This window comes from Oryx dammah, unplaced genomic scaffold, assembly GCF_014754425.2.
Source record: "Oryx dammah isolate SB20612 unplaced genomic scaffold, SCBI_Odam_1.1 HiC_scaffold_28, whole genome shotgun sequence".
Taxonomy (NCBI): domain Eukaryota; kingdom Metazoa; phylum Chordata; class Mammalia; order Artiodactyla; family Bovidae; genus Oryx; species Oryx dammah.
In genome coordinates this window covers 92597608-92619115 of record NW_024070212.1, presented here as the reverse complement: position 1 = coordinate 92619115, position 21508 = coordinate 92597608, and the positions used below count along the sequence as shown (strand labels likewise).

General features: G+C 42.6%; 1 protein-coding gene across 1 annotated transcript; it reads left to right on the top strand.

Annotated features, from left to right (window-relative positions):
- Positions 1–5113: 5113 nt before the first annotated feature.
- On the top strand, positions 5114–5895 carry LOC120856159 (NADH dehydrogenase [ubiquinone] iron-sulfur protein 6, mitochondrial). Its single transcript, XM_040231191.1, has one exon. It carries the CDS (start codon positions 5125–5127, stop codon positions 5497–5499), a length of 375 nt encoding a protein of 124 aa, XP_040087125.1. The 5' UTR covers positions 5114–5124; the 3' UTR covers positions 5500–5895.
- Positions 5896–21508: the final 15613 nt, after the last annotated feature.

Sequence of the window (21508 nt, the reverse complement as noted above, 5' to 3'; positions counted from 1 at the left end):
TTCTATTCATAGCTGTATCCAGTACAGCTTTCCAGTGACTAATAATGAATCAGTCTGTATACTCCACACATTTCCCATTTCAGTAACTTTAGTGTGAAATATATCCAGATTCAAATGTTGGTTCTAATGTACGTGAGCTTGGGCAAGTCACTTCATTTTTAAGTGTCAGTTTCCTTATCCTCATTGAGGCTGCTAGCAGGATCAATAGATCCTGAACAAATGTGTGGTGCTTTCCTCTTCCCTCCATGCTTCTTTGGATACCAGTATTTAGCTGGATACCTCCTTGAGGGACTGTTGTCTCTGGTTTGTGCTCCATGGTTTCCAGCCTCCTTTGCCCATTCCCACAGCTAAGATCCCCTGTTGCTTCCCAGGAAACACCTTTTGACCTCAGGTTTCTTATCTTCAGGATCTTCTATTTGCAGCTGTTCATCCCATTTCCTTGGTTTCTGGGCATAGGGGTCTTTTATCTACCTGGGAGGCAAGAAGGCCCAGTCGTCCTCCAAATCCCCAGCTTCTACTTGCTTATTGACAATTATTCGCACTGGGGCAAATAATGAGAGTGCACAGGTGAGTATCTTTATTGATCTAGAAAGAGAAAGAGGAATATTTCAGTCCCCTGTTGGACCTCAAGCATTAAATGCACCATCTAAAACAGACTCTCAGTTCCTGAATGCCACCTCCCACATAGTCACAAACACACTGTATCATATTCCTCATCCTATTTCTCTGGTTGACCCAAAAGAGTCTTTGGGTCTCATTCTCCTAAGTACACATTCCTCTGGTCTCCTTAGTTCCCATCCTTCCCTTCATCATAACTCTGGTCATCCTTTTTTCTTTTCTGGTTTTCTGTCTGTCCCACTAGACTCTAAGCTTCTCAATAGCAGGGATCGTGTCTGACTTATCTGCTATATCTGCATGTTCCAGAACAAGGCCTACTCTGAGCAGGATCCCAAGGAGTCCTTGTATGTACAGCTCCTGTACCATCCTGGTAGGGATGGACTTTGCCCTGAAAACAAGTTTTTCAATGACCCAGTTTCTAGGGGCAGCTCTGGACTCGGTCTCTGCCTCTCCCCTGTGCTCTGGTTGGGCCGAACTTCTTCAGTGCTACTCTTTCTCAAGCCCTCTTAATTTTTCTCATATGATTACCTCTTCTAGTAGCTCAATCCTTCCAAAAATTGTCACCTTCCTTTACAAGGCCAATTCGTGCTCATCATTCAAAGTTCAGCACAGGGGAAACCTTTTCTAAGAAACATTTCCTAAGACACCAGATCAGGTGGGGGTGGGGTCTCCTCCATGCTCTCATAGACCCCCCCATTACACTAAATAGTCATTCTCCTTTGTTTGACTCCTACCTTTACTAGACTCTGAGTTCTGTGAGAACAGAGGTCACGCCTGACTCACTCTATCCCCAGTCCAAGGCCTAATACAAAGTTGACATTCAGTGACTTCCTGTTGAGTTGCTGATGAAATCCAGCTATTACCCACCAGGCAACCTAGATCTCTCTAGCCAAGATGTTCCTAAGGTAAGCTCACCACCTATTTCTAAGTCCAGCACTCCCCACTTCCTCCATCTCTTCCAATATCTAGCAGTGGGGAATGGGAACTTGCTGACCCTTTTTCCAAGATACAACTTTATATTACTTCCTATCTTTCAGATCAGTTTCTTCTGTGTGAACTCCTGTAATTTATACCACTTTCTATTTTCTAATCTGCAAAATGGAGATGATAATACTTAATTTAGAGGGATGTTATAAAGATTAAATCAGATAACATATTCAAAATGCTTGCCCTTCTCCCAATGACGAGCTAATGACGAGCCCATACACTCACCCCGCACTCGATGGTCTTGTTGTTCTCATGATATTTCCCTTGATAATGAAGGATAACTTGTACTTTGTTGTTGCCAAAGCCACAGATGTCAAGGCCTGGAAATTAAATCCCAGTACATGATTTTACATCACTTTTAGGCAGTTTGCCTGTTCTGTGGCCAAAACAGACATGGTCTGTGTAATCATCAGGGTCCCAGCAGGAAATAGATAGCACACACAAATTTAGGATTATTTCAGAAGAACTTAATAAAGGGACTATTTTAAATGGTGGGAGCAAGACATTGAGAAAATATAAGGAATAATGCTATATTCCAGGCTAGCAACAGTAGGGCTATTCCCTTCCCTAGGCTTGAAGGGAGGAGGAGAAGAGGTGGTTATCAGAGCCCAGGGGGAAAAAAAAAAAAAAAGAGTTCAGTAGAGAGGGCAGCCTGGAGAGAAGCTATGACTTTCAATCAAGGGACACAACTCTCTTCCCTCCCTGTGATCTTCTGCCAGGGCTCCCACTGACCAAACCCAGCTGGAAGCCCCTTCTGTGCCAGGCACGTAAGAGCATGTCATTTAATTCTCACAAGTAGGTATTACTATCTCAACTTTTAGTTGGAAAAATTGTGGCCCATAAAAGTTAAGCAACTTGCACAAGGTCAAACAGCAAAACAGTAGCATTGCCAAGATTTAAACCCAAGCTTAACTAAAAACAGAGCCTGGGGCTCTTCCTGCTTTGTGAAAACTTTAGAGGAAACTGTTGGTTGGTGGTTCTGAGCCCAGAAAACAGGGACAAAGGTCCAAGAATAGCTTTTAATCTAGTTTTTCAACTTAATTTCTCATGATATTGCTCTCAGACTATCCTGAACATGTGTCTGCATGCACAACTGACACACACACACACACAGAGTATGCTCTAGCCACATTGTTGTTGTTCAGTCTCTCAGTTATGTTCGACTCTTTGCAACACCATGGACTGCAGGACGCTAGGCTTCTCTGTCCTTCACCATATCCCAGAGCCTGCTCAAACTCATTTCCATCGAGTTAGTGATGCCATCCAACCATCTTGTCCTCTATTGTCCCGTTCTCCTCCTGCCTTCAATCTTGCCCACCTGAATTGGCTCTTTGCATCAGGTGGGCAAAGTATTGGAGCTTCAGCTTCAGGATCAGTCCTTCCAATGAATATTCAGGATTGATTTCCTTTAAGATTGACTGGTCTGATCTCCTTGGAGTCCAAGGGACTCTCAAGAGTCTTCTCCAACACTGCAGTTCAAAAGCATTGGTCTCATCATTTTTTCTACTTGCATTTGAATTTCATGCCCCCGAGCTTTTGTATACACAATTTCCTATGGCTGAATTATATTTCCTCTATTTTATTTTCTGCTTGTTAAATCTAACCCATTCTTCAAAGAGTAATTAATACCTTCTCCCAAAAAGCCCCCAGTTGGACTGAGTCGTGCCATCTTTTGCAATTTCATGGCACCTCATCAACAGCTTTTTAAAAGTATGTCTTTCATTCTGTCTTTTAAAACATGACTCATATGCCTGTGTCCCCACCAAACAGAATACAAAAGGGTAGAGTAGAAAAAGCCCAGGCTTTACAGCCAGACAAATTGGGTTCAAAATCTGAGTTTCCACTTATTTACCTTGGGCAAATTTCTTGCCTTTATTTTCCCATTTATAAAATGGAGATGATGATAGCCCAGAAAAACTTGTTGGGTTTTTTGAACATCAAATAAATAATATTAATTTGAAAAAAAATCACCTTAAAAGAAACCTATTTCCAATTTCCCTACTACAACCACCATGTACATCTTGAAATATAAGTTCCTTCTGAGAAGGGGGGATTCTGAAAAAAGTAGAGGTGGAAGACACACACTTTAGAGTCCCAGAATGCTGTATTGGTCTACATAAGAAAAGGTTTAAAAAATAAGGAAGACATTGAAATATAAGAAAGAAGGAGAGTAGTGCTTGCTTTGATAGCACATATACTAAAGAAAAAAGGAGAGATGAGGGAGAAGTGATGCAGAGAGTAAAAGGGTGAAGCAGCTTAAGAGGAGGATTTGGGGAAGGGCCAGAGAGAGAGATGGAGTTTGTTGGGAATAGAAAAAAATATCTAGAGAGAATTTTAAGGAAATGTTGATGTAAGATGTGTAGTTTAAGATGTTTGCAAAAACATTCAGGAAAATCCACATTCTTCATCAGTGATTTAGCAGTGGGATTAGCTGCTCTCATTTCTTTATTTTTAAATATCAACAACATTGAAACTGATTAAGGATAGGAGCTGAGTAAGAGTGGACTGCCCCAAAGAGGCCCAGTATACTGAGGTTGCAGGTGCATCCACAGATGTTGGATAAAGGCAATTTCCCTGACCTTCTGTGTCTTTCTCTGCCTGAGGGGCAGGAATCTCCTTCAGACCACAAAGGCTTATTGTATTATATATGTACATTTCAGGGTGTCTACATAGTTTCTTGTCCCTTTCTCCTATTCTTAGACATGGAGAATGTCTCTTTGTACTATAGACTTATTAATACCATGTGACTCTCCACCTCTTTGATCTATTTATATTACCATTTATGTTTAGAGTTGCTTTTCTCAGGTCTTTGAAGAGTCTTACTACAGAGGGAGGTGGAACTATCACATTAGAAACTTCCTGCTTCAAAGAATATGAAAAAGAATGTGCGTGTGTATATGTATATTTTATACATATATATGTATATATATATATGATTTATTTTGCTGTAAACAGAAATTAAGACAACACTGTAAATCAACTATACTTCAATACAATAAATTTAAAAAAAGAAATTTCCTGTTCCAGGTCCATCTGAGCCTTTTCTAGAACTACAGTGGCTCTCATTAAGATCTCATAGGACCAGGACTTCCCGGGTGGTCCAGTGTCTAAGACTCTGGGCTCCCAATGCAAGGGGACCAGGGTTTGATGCCTGGTCAGTGTTCTTGCATGGAGAATCCCAGGGACGGAGGAGCCTGATGGGCTTCCGTCTATGGGGTCGCACAGAGTTGGACACGACTGAAGCGACTTAGCAGCAGCAGCAGCAGCCGCAAGGGACTAGATCTTGCATGCCGCAACTAAAGATTCTGCATGCCACAACTGAAAAAGAAAAAAAAAGATGGATGATGCACAAGCTGGAATCAAGACTGCCAGGAGAAATATCAATAACCTCAGATATGCAGATGATACCACCCTTATGGCAGAAAGTGAAGAGGAACTAAAGAGCCCCTTTATGAAAGTGAAAGAGGAGAGTGAAAAAGTTGGCTTAAAACTCAACATTCAGGAAGGTCAGCCCGCAAGATGGCGGCGGCGGTGACCTTCCTCCGGCTCCTGGGCCGGGGCGGCGCGGTGACGCGCGGCCTGCCCGGGGGCGCCAGGGGCTTCGGGGTGCGGACCTCGCCGACCGGGGAGAAGGTCACGCACACCGGCCAGGTTTATGACGATGAAGACTACAGGAAAGTTCGATTTGTAGGTCGTCAGAAAGAGGTGAATGAGAACTTCGCCATTGATCTGATAGCGGAGCAGCCTGTGAGCCAAGTCGGGAGCCGGGTGATATCGTGCGACGGCGGCGGGGGGGCCCTGGGCCACCCCCGAGTGTACATAAACCTGGACAAGGAAACGAAGACGGGGACGTGCGGCTACTGCGGCCTGCAGTTCCGGCAGCAGCACCACTAGGGCGGCCGCGTGGCCAGAGCCGGCGCCGGGTCCCAGTGAAGGGTGTGCGGGAGGGCCCGAGCACGCAGAGCGCGCCTCTCTCAGTCGCTGAGGCCCGGCCCTCCAGGGGCCCGGCTGCCTGCTCCTTCGTCCTGGGGAGTGTGGTGGGCGCAGGAGAAGTGGCGGGGCCGTGGCGGGGCTGCTGGGGCCGGCTCAGCTCCGCCAGGCACTCTGGCCCACCCGCTCCTTGGCCGCCTGGTCTGAAATCCCACAAAGTTAAGTACTGTTTGAAGGTGTTAACAGTCACGTGTGGACTGATTTAAGTACTCTGTGTGTATTTAAGAGGGTAATGGTTATGATGTATTGTTCCACAAAAATAAAATCAGACGGGGAGAGGAAAAAAAAAAAACAAAAAAACTCAACATTCAGAAAATGAAGATCATGGCATCCGGTCCCATCACTTCCTGGCAAATAGATGGGGAAACAATGGAAACAGTGACAGACTTTATTTTCTTGGGCTCCAAAGATTACTGCAGATGGTGACTGCAGCCATGAAATTAAAAGACCCTTGCTCCTTGGAAGAAAGGCTATGGCCAACCCAGACAGTGTATTAAAAAGCAGAGACATTGCTTTGCCGACAAAGGTCTGTCTAGTCAAAGCTACAGTTTTTCCAGTAGTCATGTACGGATGTGAGAGTTGGACTATAAAGGAAGCTGAGCACCAAAGAATTGATGCTTTTGAATTGTGGTGTTGGAGAAGACTCTTGAGAGTCCCTTGAACTGCAAGGAAATCCAACCAGTCCATTCTATTTTTTTTTTAATGTTTACTTATTTATTTATTTATTTATTGGCCCTGAGGCATGTGGAATCTTAACTCCCTGCCACGGATTGAACCCTCACCCCCTGCACTGGAAGGCGAAGTCTTAACCACTGGACCGCCAGGGAAGTCCCCCAACCAGTCCATTCTAAAGGAAATCAGTCCTGAATATTCATTGAAAGGACTGATGCTGAAGCTGAAGCTCCAATACTTTGGCCACCTGGTGTGAATAACTGACTTCTTGGAAAAGACCCTGTTGCTGGGCAAGACTGAAGGGAAGAGGAGGAGGGGATGACAGAGGATGAGATGGTTGGATGGCATCACTGACTGGATGGACATGAGTTTGAGCAAGCTACAGGAGTTGGTGATGGACAGGGAAGCCTGACGTGCTACAGCCCATGAGGTCGAAAAGAGTCGGACACAACTGAGCAACTGAACTGAACTGAATGCCATGCATGCCGCAACTAAAAGAACCTGCATCTTGAAACAAAGATTGTGCCGCAAGTAAGACCCGGCAGAGTAAGAAAATAAAAGAAGACCTCATGTAGCTGACAGCAACTGCTATCAGAGCGCTTACCAAACATGATGTAATACTCCAATTCTGAATGCGTATCCTCCTGGTTCATGGTGTCAGGAAAGAGTTTCACATACCCACCACCGCAATCAATGCCTTGCTCATGTTTTACTGAAAAACTGAACCACCAAGGTCTCGTTCTCATTGCTGAATGGCTTAAATCTGGTTGAGAGGGTATAAAACTTGGCATCTTCACTGGTCTGGAGACCTGAGAGCAGAAAGCATGGAATCTTTAGACTTCAATACCCTAAGATCAGCCTCAGAAACCAAGCACTTGGTCTTACCAATTTCTGGTACCTTCTTACACACCTGCTGCATGCCAGATACCATCGTGGATGCTTTACACACATTATTTTATTCAAGCCTCAGAGCAATTCTGCAAAACAGGTACTATCTTCACTTTTACAAATTAGGAGTCTGAGTCATTGGAAGGTGAAGTGAGCTACCTAGGACCAGATAGCTAGTAGGGAACTAAACTGGGATTTTAAAGCCATGTTTGACTGATTCTTTCTTTCTCATACCATACTGCCTCTGATTTACAAGAGATATTTAAATACTGTTCTGAAGTTTTACAAAACATGGGGTTTCTACAGAGATCCCATGGGTGGCCAGAATTAGGCTCTGCCGTGCACAACTGCTGTGGTAAGAAGAGGCCCAGCGTGGCCTCTTAGAGTAAATAGTAATCATTGCTAACACCTATTGAACACTTCCTCATTACTATGCAGTATGTTTCATTCGTGTGTGTTACCACTCATAATCCTCATAAAAAGTCTATGAGGTGGGCCTTACTAATATCTCTACCTTATTACAAAATCACCGAAGCTATTTTATTTATCTAAAACCATACAATCAGTCTACTTAATTTCAGTGCCCCTAACTTGAGACTTTATCTCCCCTTCCAGACAATACTGGAGCTGTAAGGGGTATTAGAGCCTTTGTAGTCTAACTACATTGCTTTATAGATGAGAAAGCCAAGCCCCAGAGAGGGAAAGTTACTAATCTAAGATCATATAGTCACAAGTAACATACACATAAGCCAGTGTCCAGACCTCCAAGCTAGTGGTCTTTTCATTATTCCAAGCTGCTGCCCAGCTTTCTGGTTATGACTGTGTCACTTTAACTCTCCGAGCTTCAGCTTCCTCATCAGCAAAATGTGGATAATTAATCATATTCCAGAGGGTTCTCTTGAAAGTCAAATGGGTAAGAGATGTAAGAAGCATTTTGTAAACTGTCAATATAAAATACAAGGGACTATCATTATTCGTGCCTGATGAGGGTCCTTCCTTTATGATCCCCGGATCATACTCTTGGTATCATACTCTTGGTGTCTCCCTGGATCACATTATGTTGCAGTTAAGTTTATTTCAGTCTCTTTGAATAATTTTTAAGCAGAGGCCTCTTTAACATAAAGATCTAGGACAAGGTCCGGCATAGAGGAAATGCTCAATAAATATGTGTTAAATTGCACAGGATGATCAGAGGTCCTGATTCAGGTGTCTCTTGAGCATTTATTGTACACTAGGCTCTGTGCTAAGCACTTTCATGTCTGATATTGCATTGCTGCTGCTAAGTCGCTTCAGTCATGTCCGACTCTGTGCGACCCCATAGACAGCAGCCCACCAGGCTCCCCCGTCCCTGGGATTCTCCAGGCAAGAACACTGGAGTGGGTTGCCATTTCCTTCTCCAGTGCGTGAAAGTGAAAGTGAAGTCGCTCAGTCATGTCTGACTCTTAGCGACCCCATGGACTGCAGCCTACTAGGCTCCTCCGCCCATGGGATTTTCCAGGCAAGAGTACTGGAGTAGGGTGCCATCGCCTTCTCTGGATATTGCATTAGGAGCTGTCTATATTTTAAAGCATATGCTTATACTTAAGACTTCACCTGTGGTCCAGTGATTAAGAATCCGCAACTCCCTTCCAAAAGAAGAATCTGCCTCCCAATGCAGGGGTCACAGGTTCAATCCCTGGTCTTGGAACTAAGATCCCACATGCTGCAGGGCAACTAGGCCTGTGTGCCACAACTAGAGAGCCCTCGTACTGCAACAAGAGAAACAACTAGAGAAATGTATGCCACAACCAGAGAAAGCCCACCAGCCACAATGAAGAGCCTGCATGCTGTAACAAAAACCCAGCGCAGCCAAAACAAGAAGTGAAGTGTATGCTATTTCCCCAAAGACTTGAGGAAGGCCAGAGTAGACAGAGAAGGCTTCATGGAGGAGACATGGGCACAAAGAGTATTAAAGCCATGGGCAGAAGACCAAGCCTTGAATCTGCACTCTACCCAATGTAGCTGTGTGGCCATGTGATTTTCCCCATCTCCAAGCCTCATTTGTATCCAGAACTCTTTTAGACAACCGAGGGGCACCTAATGAACCTGAATAGGATGAGATAGGGGGCAACAACCAGGAAATCAAGCTGGGAGAAGGTGGGTGGCTGTGCACACTGCCCTCAAGAGTCCCTCAGACAGTCTCTGTTCTCTCTCTGGAAACAGTTTTCCAGAGTGGATTAAAATGAGATTTTAAAATGTACAAGCCAATTCATAATTCTCTCCTTTAATAAACACGAAAATGAGATTCATAGTAGTATCCAGGAGAGAGAAGATGGGAAATTACTCCAGAGGACAATCGATGGATTCTATTTATAGGACAAAAGCTTTCTCAGACAAAAAAAGGCTTTGCCTAGCGTCCCCCTTCCCTCATCATGTTATTTGGTTCTTATGGCAGCCCTGCCTAATGAACATGGTAGATGACGATTAGTATCTCCATCTAATATTGAAGCTCAGAGAAGTGACAAGACTTGCCCAAATTATACAGCCAGCAAGTCATGGCCCCAGGGCTGTCTGCTCAGTTCTCCATCGTAGCAAGCAGCTCTGGGGGAGAGCAGTACTGGGGGCTTATATAGTGCTGTCCCGTTTCAAGTGCAGAGTGTTAAATTTAAAAAAGCTTAGGATTGCAGAAAGCAGTGTAGTCCTGGGTAATGAACACAATCTGGTGTCAGATTTAGAATCAAGTCTCAGCTTCACCTCTTGCCAGCTGTGAATATAGCCTTGGGCAAATTGCTCAGCCTCTCTGAGGGCCTCTGCAAAATTGGGAACCTAATAGTACCCTTCTCAATGGAGTTGTTAGGAAGATTAATGGGGTAATGTGTCTAAGGACTTAGTTTTAAATATGTGTTATTCAGTAAATACAACCTTATTTTTGTAGAGACTTTTCTCCACCTACTACTTCTTTTTATATTAAGAAAAAGAAGTAAGTTGATAATCATGAATAAAAACAGTTGTATAAAAGTCAGAACTTTCCCAGTGAATTAGTATATTTCTGGATTCTTGTAATGACCTTTATCCTTTTCTTTGTCTCCATAAAACTTTCCTGTAGTGAGCTGAAATTTGCCATAATCAACCCATGTTTAGATACCACCCATTGTTTTTTCCATCCATTTTTGGGATTAAAGAAGAAAAAAAGCAGCATATAGAAATGGGTTGTGTATTTTAAAGACAATGAAATGCAGCCAAGGTTGATCAAGTCTTATGAAGACAGTAAGGGGATATCAGAAGGTAACTCCAATATTCCTATAAACCCCCTCACTATCTGATGCCTGAACCCACTATTCATGTACTATTATGTAGTTAGTGCTCCATTAATGCTCTAGCCCACCCTCCCCTATGAAAGTTAAATTCTGAAAACCATTACAGGAATGTTTGGTAAAGTGCCTTTATGGTTGAAGGACTGAGTGCTTATACATATTTATGTCTAGTAGAATAATAAAATTAGCTTACCAAGTAAAGAGATTAGCAATGTCATTTTATACTTCTTGAATTAGTAATGCTGATATTGAACAATCAATTTCCCTTTACCTTTTTTATTGCTTAAAATTTTTAGACTCTCCTCTGCAGCCAAAGAGATGCTGATAAATTTGTTTTGCTTTGGCATAGATGGCATACAGACAAAGAAGCATTCTTTTGGGACCTGGCACTCCATCCAAACATTCAGTGCCTGTCTGATTTTCTGCCTCAGAATTGCTGACTCCCACTTCTTGGACCCACCACGGTCTCAGAGTCATGGGGCAATTTGGCAGCTTAAGATGAAAGAGGCCTTGAGGGTAGCTTTCAATTCATCTCCTTCCTGCAGCTGAGTCAGTCTTTCTCAGATACCACTATCTGATATCCAGGATTATTGCCTTAGCTCTCTGCCCATGTAAACCCCATTTCAACATACATCCAATAATACATCCAACATACATCCAATACAACCACCACCCTGAGTGGCTCTTTGGCTCCTATTACTCAAGTCTAAAAACAAACTGCCTCAGTGGTAAAGAATCCGTCTGCCAATGCAGAAGTTGCATTGAGACATGGGTTCAATTCATGGGTCAGGAAGATCCCCTGGAGGAGGACATGGCAACCCACTCCAGTATTATTGCCTGGAGAATCCCATGGACAGAGGAGCCTGGCGGGATACAGTCCATGGGGCCGCTCAGAGTTGGACATGACTGAGCACACACACAACAACTTGAGGCCTAGCGGCTTGCTTTCTCTCTTGTCTTCCCTTGTTGCTCCTACGATCTCAGTGTTAGGCCAGAAAATGTCAGTGACCACCTCACCCATCAATCCAAGGGAGGGACTCCTGAATGAAGGTTCTTTCTGCCTCAAGTTGCTGTGGCTTAAAAGAAGCAGGTCCTGCTTCCTTGACCATAGTTGACCCAATGAAGGATAAGAATTGATGTCAGAGTCAAAAGATTTGTTATGTGTTAGATCTTTACGTGGCTCACTAAAAATTTCTCCTCGTATACTCCCATGGATGATGCTTTAAGATAGGTATTATTAGTTCCTTTTTGCATTTAGTAAGTGGTGGACCTGAGATTTGAACCTAAATATGTCTGATTTCAAACCTCTCCACTTTTCTAGAAGGAGAGGGAGATGTAGGGAAAAGTGCTATGCAAAGAAAGAACTTGTATAATCATAATAATAGCTGCTGTTTAGTAACTACATGTCAAGCATTGTACAGAGGGCCTTACATACATTATCTCATTGTAGTCTCATAACCAGGTCTTCCCTGGTGGCTCAGATGGTAAAGAATCCACCTGCAATGCAGGAGACACAAGTTCAAGATGTGGGTTCAATCCTTGGGGAAGATCCCCTGGAGAAGGAAACGGCAACCCACTCCAGTATTCTTGCCTGGAAAATCCCATAGACAGAGGACACTGGTGGGCTACAGTCCACAGGGCCGCAAGAGTCAGACACAACTTAGTGACTAAATCACCACCACCACAGTCTCATAATAGCTCTGTGACAAATGTTCAATTTTTTCCCCAATTCAAAAGATGAAAAGAGTGAAGCTCAGAAATTTGTCCAAGAACCAAGTCTGTCAGTTAAGTGTGGTAAGCGGGATTTGACCCAGGCCTTTGTAACATCAAAATCGGTACTTTGGGGACTTCCCTGGTGGTCCAGTGACCAAGGCTCTGTGCTCCCAATGCAGGGGCCCTGGGTTCCATCCTTCATCAAAGAACTAGATCCCACACATTGCGACTAAGAGTTCACAGGCCACAGTAAAGATCCTGTATGCCACAATAAAGATCAAAGATCCAGGGCACCACAACTAAAAGCTGGTGCTGCCAAATAAATAAATAAATTTTTTAAATTGGTACTTTTAATCACTATACTCTATGACTTTCATGAGCTCATGTATATGAAAAGCCTTCTATAACCTAAAGAGTATGCAGAAAATATGAGTCAATCATAGTACTTTACAGTTCCTAAGTAATAAAGCTATTTGTGTATAATTTGAATATTGTCTATCTTCTTCCCTGGACTGATAAGTTTCATAACGTGTCCCAGTATCTAGCACAGAGTAATTACCAAAAACATTTTTTTGAACGACTGAATGGATGCATGGTCCTGCCTTTTGCCTATGCCATAACATTCTCAGCCTTACAATTGGATTGATCCATTTATTAATCCATTTGACCAATGTTAAGTGAGCCTGGCGTTCATGTTGAAACAGTTCACAGCTTTGACCTTGAACTTTATGATTGAAGCGGTGAGAACAGAACTCAGGACTTCTTATCACTGATTATTTTTCTGGGTGAACAACACTGATACAAATCAAACTTGCTACAGTTTAGGATGTCCTCAAATAAGGAGTCTTTCTTGTTAGAAAAATAATGTCATCAGGTCGATTAAGATCTCATTTTAATGTTTTATACATTTCCTCTTAGCATCATAACATCTTAACATCATAAAAGGCTCAAGCCAGAATAATCCTCGGTGGTCATTTAATCTGACCTCCTCATATTGTGTATAGGGAAGATGAAGCCCAGAGAAGAAATGACTTGCTCATGGACTCAGTTGCCAGTTACAGAGCTGAGACTAGAGCCCAGTTTTCGGTGCTCTTGTCGCAGACTCATTATTCTTTCATGCAACAAATATTCCTCAAGCATCCATTTTGTGCCAGGCACCAGGGGTACAAACTTGAGTCTTACAAAGTTCCTTCAGGGACCTATGAGCTTCAGGGAGCTCATAGTCTGAAGAGACAGACAAGTAAACAATTACAGTGCAGTGCAGTAAGGGCAGTAATAGAGGAAAACACAGGACCATGAAATTCAGAAAAGCGCTGACTGCTCCCCAGAGTCAGGTAGATTTCAGAGAAGCCATGACTGAAGAAGAACTGAAAAGGCAGAAAAGATGAAGCCTGAGTGTTCCAAACAGAATGACTTGCATGTATAAAGGCCTTGAGGCATGAAACAGCAGGGTGTTTCACAGGAAATGCAAGCAGTACTGTATGGTTCTGCAGGCCAGAGGAGCCAGATCAAGGAGAAATCATTAATTGAGAACAGAAGAACAGTGTATTTACCAAGGTTGGATGTTCCCATCTTTTTTCCTTGCCAAATCTTTCATTCAAATTGTTCAAATATCTGTATGTACCCGGAAATCCATCCAACAAAAAATAACAGGTATTTGGGAGCAGGCACCTCTAGCTGATAAATGCACAAAATCACAGCCAAGTCTATAGAGATGCAGAACCAAGGAGGCCAAATAACTATGATTCTTCTACCAAATGAACTAATTTCCTTAATGCACCCCTGCCCAGGGTGCCTGGCTTGCAAGGTAGTTCAATTCAAAAGACCGGACTTGGCACTTTCCTGGTGGTCCAGTGGTTAAGAATAGCCATGCAAAGCAGGGGACCCTGGTTCAATCCCTTGTCAGGGAATTAAGTCCCCACAAGTGCAGAACAACTAAACCCACTCGCTACAGCTAGAGAGCCCGAGCTCTGCAACTCCTGAAGCTTTCTAGGACTTGTGTGCCGTAACCAGAGTCCATGAGCCACAAAGAAAGATCCCACACGATGCAATGAAGATCCCATATGCTGCAACTAAGAGTCAATGCAACCAAATAAATAAGTACATAAACATTTAAAAAAGACTGAGCTAGAGACTCATTTCAGCAGTATCTTTACCTCTTTGAGATTCAGTTTATTCAGCTACAGAAAGGGTTTACCTAACTCATAGTTTCTGGGAGAATTAAATGAAATAGCATGCAACACAGCATTAGGCACATCGTAAATGCTCAGTAAATACTACTTGAAACCAGATCTGTATATATGTGTATGTGTTTACAAAGATATACATATCAAAGATAGAGAGAGAAATATTTTCAGCCTTGAGGATAAAAGTTGTACCTTCCCCAGCACCTAGTCCTGAGCCTGGAACAATAGGCCCTTCAGAAAATGCTTGCATAATTAGATAAAAATACACATTTGCTGCATTTATTCAACATTGTGAGATTATATTTTACAGAAGAGAATTTGCTAGATAAACTAAAGAAGATCTCTCCAAGGGCCGAAATTTTTTCTACCAATTTCAATGGAAAAGTTTTGTAGATTTGTAAAAGACTCTGATCCTTATGTAGAGAATCCTAAACAAAACTTAAAGTTTCTTGAAGACTCATGCTCTGTACGAAGCTGTAAAGTGCAGTGAAAGTATGGGTTTGTTTTGAAATTTGTCTGTCTCCCGCTGTTCCTATTCAGCTGTGAGCACTTACTTCTCCCTGAGGTCAATGTGTTTGCCTCTAGCAATCAATCTATCCAACTGTTATGAAACCAGTGGACCTACGTCCCACTTACTTGCCTGCCATCTTACCTGTTCAATTCCTTTCTTTTCTTTCTGTCTGCCAGTCTATCTGCGTGTCTGCCAAATAGACCATAGTCACTCAGATATTTATCAACTAGTAAAAAGCCTTATACGGTAGTAAGTAGCACTGGATAAGAATCTTGAGTCAGTCATTTTTCTGAATCTGTGTATATTTAAATTCTTTAAGGAAAGAAACACTGTACACATAGTAGGTGTTCAATGAAAGTTTGCTGAATGGTAGACTGGCATGAGGACCAGGTAGCACACTAATTATTATTAACTAATATCATGATTATGATTAGTAAAACCATTAAAATTATTATTTTTGCTGTCATTGAATGGATTCTTGTAGTGGGTCCCTCCTTCATTTTGTAGGTTTCCATTTCTAATCAAGTATACCCTAAGAAGCACATAGTCAAGTTTGCCAAGAAAGTGAGCAATTAAACAATAGCCTATACATTTGAAGTAGGATAGAATACAAGCCCTTCATTTAAATATTTTCAGGGAACCTATACTGTGCCAGTGTGAGTGCTAGATGCCAGGCTACAAAACAAGATGTAATCTCTCAAACAGCTCAGGGTCTAATTAGAAAGACAAGAAAATAAAGCATCTGCTTTTCTTATTTTATTGTTCTTGAATTTTCAAAGTAAATACTGTAGAAAATGTAGAAAACCCAGAGGAAGCAAATAAGCAGTAAAAACAAACATCCATGATCTACCTCCCAAAGATGACCATTGTCAACATGTTTATATATTTCCCTCCAGCTTATTTTTTCCTGTATGTGAACAATGACTCCTGCTCTCGCTTCCACATCCCTGCTGCCCCTGGAGAGATCCTTGCCATCAGTTCGTACTTGAGACCTGGAAAGGCCAGGGGGATCAGGCCTCTTAGGTTTGGGCATCTGTCCAGAGCGATTCTTCCTCAGGCCCAGCATGTCTAAGTATCCACGATCTACAGATGGTCCCAATGGCTTACCAGTCAGAGGCCCGAGCAGCAGGCTGTTCCTCAACCCTGCTGGGCTGTCCTCAGAAAGTCTGAGCCAGCTGGACACAGAGGTCCTTTGTCTCAGGATGTCTTTCCAGCCAAGTTTTCATGGTCAAGTCTGAGAGCTGATAGAATTAACATTCACTTGTCGTGCACACACACACACACGCACACACACACATCTCTTGTGACTTCTGCACCATTCAGTGACTTCTGTACCTCATGTGAATTCCAGTTTCTTTCTGTCTGATTTTGTACTTTGACAATGGTCATTGCTGTTACCATTAGCCCTCCTGTCACCTGTCACACCTGTTTGTATCACTAATTCAATGATTCCCTAATTCAATCAACCACAAGTCCTGCACAATTTAATGTGTTAAAAAGTGTCTTTTCGTTTCTTTACGGAACTGAATTTCCACCTTTTGAACTCTTGTTTTTACAGCTAATAGTATCTGATGCTTTAAGTAACCTTTATTAAGCCCAATTTTATTCACTAGGCATGATAGTTTAACACTCCAGTTCTCACCTCCTGGGGAATAGGAGTAATACAAGAATAATCAGTTTTGATATCACAAAATCCTAGGTTCAAATCCTGACTTTGCCACTTAATAGCTGCGTGACCTCAGACAAATTATGCAACTTTTCTGAGCTTCAGTTATATTATCTGTAGATAACACTTTTTAATGCAAAGCCTGAGATTTCAAAAGTTCATGTGGTCCCTGGGGCCACTGGTATTATTACCTGCTGACCAACTGACACTTGACCCCCTGCAGCAAGGGCCAGTACATCCTTTATGCATGCAAGAGACCTCGGTTCAAAAAACATCTCTGCCACTGACTCACTGTGTGACTTTGGAAAAGCTACCTCTTTTCTCTGGGTCTCAGTTTCCCTATCTATAGAATGAGAGGGTTGAATTCTAAACACCCTTTACTTGATGAGGCCTGGAATAGTCTGGAGAAAGAGCAGAAAGAAAGGAGCCTGAGTCAAACTTTGCCATAGTTCATAACTGGCCCTGCCATGTTATATCTTCTCTCTGGACCTCAGTTTTCCTATCTGTAAATGAGAAACAGGAAACCATTTGGAGCTAGATGAGTATTCAGGGCCTTTTCAGTTCAGACATTCAAAGGCTCTAAGCTTTACTTTCCTGGGGTTGCTAGGCACTACTTAAAACGTGAGCTAGAAGACCTTCCACTTACTAGGTTCATGGGAGGAAGTGGGGTGGGGAATAGGAATATTACGAGAATAATCAGTTTTGATATCACAAAATCCTAGGTTCAAATCCTGACTTTGCCACTTAATAGCTGTGTGACCTCAGACAAATTATGCAACTTTTCTGAGCTTCAGTTATATTATCTGTAGACAGGGAAAATAATACTACTTCACAAGAGGAGGTGAGAATTGGAGTGTTAAACTATCATGCCTAGTGAGTAAAATTGGGCTTAATAAAGGTTACTTAAAGCATCAGATACTATTAGCTGTAAAAACAAGAGTTCAAAGGGTGGAAATTCAGTTCCATAAAGAAACGAAAAGACAGAACAATTCTCTTAATTTTTAATAGTTTTTAATTAAAAGAGTAACACAAGTCATTATAGAAAGTAAAAAAAATTAAAGTCATCTGAAATTCCATTATTTACCATTTATATTTTTGGTGTATTTTTGTCTAATCCTTTCCTCTGTGCATGAATATATTTTACACAGTGACCACATATGCCTTATATGTAATTTTGTACCTTTTACAACTAAGCTTAGATCTTAAACATTTCCCCATGACATTAAAAACTTTCCAAACATTCTATGAATGTGTCATATTTCACTTCATTGTGCCTCTACTGTTGGATATTTAGGTTTGCTTCAAATGTTTCCAATTACTAATAATACACCTTATCTCCACTGACCTTCACATCCATTTTTTAGCCATCTGCCCCTACATTCATGTCTTGGACCTTATTGTGACCAGAAACTACTCCATCTCTGAGCTCTCAAGCCCAGACTCCCCGCTCTGTGACTGCAGCTTCCTATCCTCCAATTCTCACATTCTGTTACTTAAAGTACACCGGTTCTTTGATCCCTCCATTTTTTTTTCCCAGTCAACTGGCTCCTTCCTAATTCTCATGGTCCATTCTTCCTCCCTCCTTCCTCCCTTCTTTTATGAGCCAGGCACTGTACCAAGTGCAGGGGTTATATAGTTGTAGGTATGAATCCATCAACTTGCTGACTCCCTTGCCCATTGCCTTTCTGCACAAGCTCCATTTGTGCCATACAAACCTTTCACCGTCACTTTCACTTTGCATCCCAAATTACCTTCTTGAACCTTACACAACTTCCTCTCTCAGCCACAGTTCTCCAAAACATAGCTCATGACTGTCCTTTTCATTTCCCAGGTCTTCATCCCCCCCTCAACCTACGATAGCAGCCTTCCGCCCCCAGCACTCCTGAGTCATGAAATTGGTCTCCAAACTACAAAATACAATGAATGCTTTCCAGAGTTTGCCTTATTTGGCCTCCAAACCACTTTTGACACTAACTGTGTAACCTTGGGAGAGTCACTCAACCTCTTTGAACTTCAGTTTTCTCACCAGTGAAAGAGAGATAATAGTGTCTTTCTGATTGAACTGTTGAGAGATTCAATAAAATAATAAAGAAAAAAATCCACTGCTATACAGTAGACATCAAACAAAAATTAAGTTCTGACATAGCGTTGTTTCCTTGGTCCCTGACAATCAGAAAAGGTTTGTTTTGACTAGAATAACCATTCTCTTCTCTTGAAAAGGATCATTTCCCAGTACAATTCATTCATTCATTAAAAAAAAAAAAATTTGAGCACCTGCTATGTGCTTGTTCTAGGGGTTACAGATACAGCAACGAACATAACAGAGAAGCACTGTGTGTTCTCAGGAAGCAAATCTAATGGTGAGGAGAGGAAGAGAGACAATGAATAAACATATAAACAAGAAATGAATCAACACTGAAAAGTATTATAAAACATTAATCATGCAAAAGTTCATGAAGGAACCTTTAGGGGGGATGAAAATATTTATAAATTGTGGTGGTAGTCACAGAGGTATATATATATTTTAAAATCCAATGAATAACACACTTCAAATGAGTATTTTATGTATATAAATGATTTAAAAAGTTGATTAAAAAAATTAAATCAGGACTTCCCGGCAGTACAGAGCTTAAGACCCTGCCCTTCTGCTGTAACGGAACTAAGATCCCACATGTCATGTGGCGTGGCGAAAAAAAAAAAAAAACTAAATCCTACAAAAGGATAGATATATATGTGTATGTGTCTAAGTTCAGTTCAACCATTCAATAATTCTTTAGTAGGCACTTCTCTAAGTCAGGCACTGACTTTGACACTGGAAACAGAGGAGAATCAGGTAAATAGACAACCATAGTCTATTTACTGACTAACACAAAGGAAGTACAGAGGTTAAGGGACTTAGTGGAAGCCTAGGCAAGGCTTCCTGGAGACGATGACATCAGGCAGAGCAGACTTTTCTACAGATAAGGTATTGAGTTTTATTCATGAATAACTGTCTTAGGGTTTGAGACTTGGAGCCCCTTTTTCTTTGATTCCAAGGATTATTTCAGCTGACTCATTGGAAAAGACCATGATGCTGGGAAAGATTGAGGGCAGGAGGAGAAGGGGACAACAAAGGAAAAGATGGCTGGATGCCATCACTGACTCAATGGACATGAGTTTGAGCAAGCTCCAGGAGATGGTGAAGGACAGGGAAGCCTGGTGTGCAGCAGTCCATGGGGTCACAGAGAGTCAGACATGACTGAGCAACTGAATAACATTTCAGAAACATCTGTTGATAATATCCTTCAGAATTTTACTCTTGCCACACAGGGCAAGGAGAGTTCAGTCCTTGGGGAGGTGACTGCCCTTCTGGGCATATTCTCCATTTTCCAACATGAGAAATTGTGGTGTGGGTAAAGCCATCCCAGGCAGGCAGGGTGAGGATGGGGGAGATTAACAGTCAGAAGCTCAGCCTCTCAGGGTTCAACACAAAGGATAGCTGAGGTCAGTCAGAAAATGGGGCACCACCAACCTACGCTTGGAAGGGGCTGATGCCTGTCAAAAGGTGCTCCCCACAGCAAGTCAGTGAAGCTGAGGGCTTCACGCAGCTCATCCTTCAGCCAGCTCCCAGACATATCTCCTGCATGCCCTTTCCCCTGTCTCTCCATGACCTTTCCGCAAAGCAGGCCTCTCCACTTTCCACCAAGATAACTATAGCCTCCCAGATGGCTCTGTCTTTAGTTTGTTTGGGGGGTATTTTTGTCTGCAATCTCAACTTTGGTCACTTTCATGGTACATTCTCCACATTTTTTGCTGAAGTGCTCTTTCCAATACCAGGGCCAGATCTTGCTTCTCCCTCTTGTGTTCTTCTCTGGCTCCCCCTGCTTACAGCCAAAGGCCAGGTTCCTTAGCCCTTGCCTGCTTCCCAGCCTCCCTTTAACCACTCTCCCCTTCACACTTCCCAGTTTCCTGAAGACACCACTGCTGGCTGTGTCATAACTGGGAACCTTTGTTGTAGCTGTTCTTCTTGCCTGGAACACCCTTCTCTCCATCCCCACCCATCTGATAAATTCTGACTCATTCTTGAAAACCCTACTTCGGTTTCACCTTCTCCCTGATCCTTTCCTGTCCAGTCTGCTTGTCTGGGCTTATTCATTCTTTCCTCTGCACCATCTCTGAGGCTTATTCTCAATACGTTACTTGTATCACATATTAGGGAATTGAGTATTAGAAAGAGGAAAGGGCTTATGAACGCTTTCAGGGTGGAAGTAGTACTCAAATCCTGATTCCTAGATGAGAGCCCTATCCACTGCATCCTCAAAGAATTATTCATATTTTACACACGCACACACACAGAATACTTTGTGGACTAAAAACAGTACCATTGGACATCTGTCCTTAGATAAATATGCTCTGCCATAATTCTCTGATGTTCCTGAGACATTCCAGGGAGGAGAAGGAGAGCTCCCAGATCCTCTGAGCTCTGATATTCTATGAAACACACAAAATTTTACTATCACAGTCAGTGCTCACATTTTCCCTCCTGAGTTCACTAGTGTTTTTAGGTTGACACGAAGGGAACAAGCATTTATTGCACATCTTCTATATACTAGGGGCAATGCTTTACATGCCTTATCTCACTGAATTCTCAGAACAATTTTTGCAAGATGTCTTTTGCTGTCCTCATTTCATAGGCAAGGAAATTAATTTGTAGACAGAGTAAACCACTAACCCAGGGTCACAGAGCCCAGGGAGGAAGGAGCTGAGATTTGAACTATTTAAGGCTAGGGCAGGTGACTGAGGTCTACCTTCGCCCCCCCTCCGCTCCCCACCCCCCGCCCCCGCCCGCCCCCGCCACGCCTTCCCATTCGGTGGAGCCTCTTATCCCAGTCTAGGAGCTCCTCGCGCAGGTAGATCTGGCGCTGAGCCCGCGCCCCCTGCACGCAGGTGGCCGGCAGCAGTGGCAGCCTGACAGCCCTTTCATCTTGCAGAGGTTGGTGTCCTC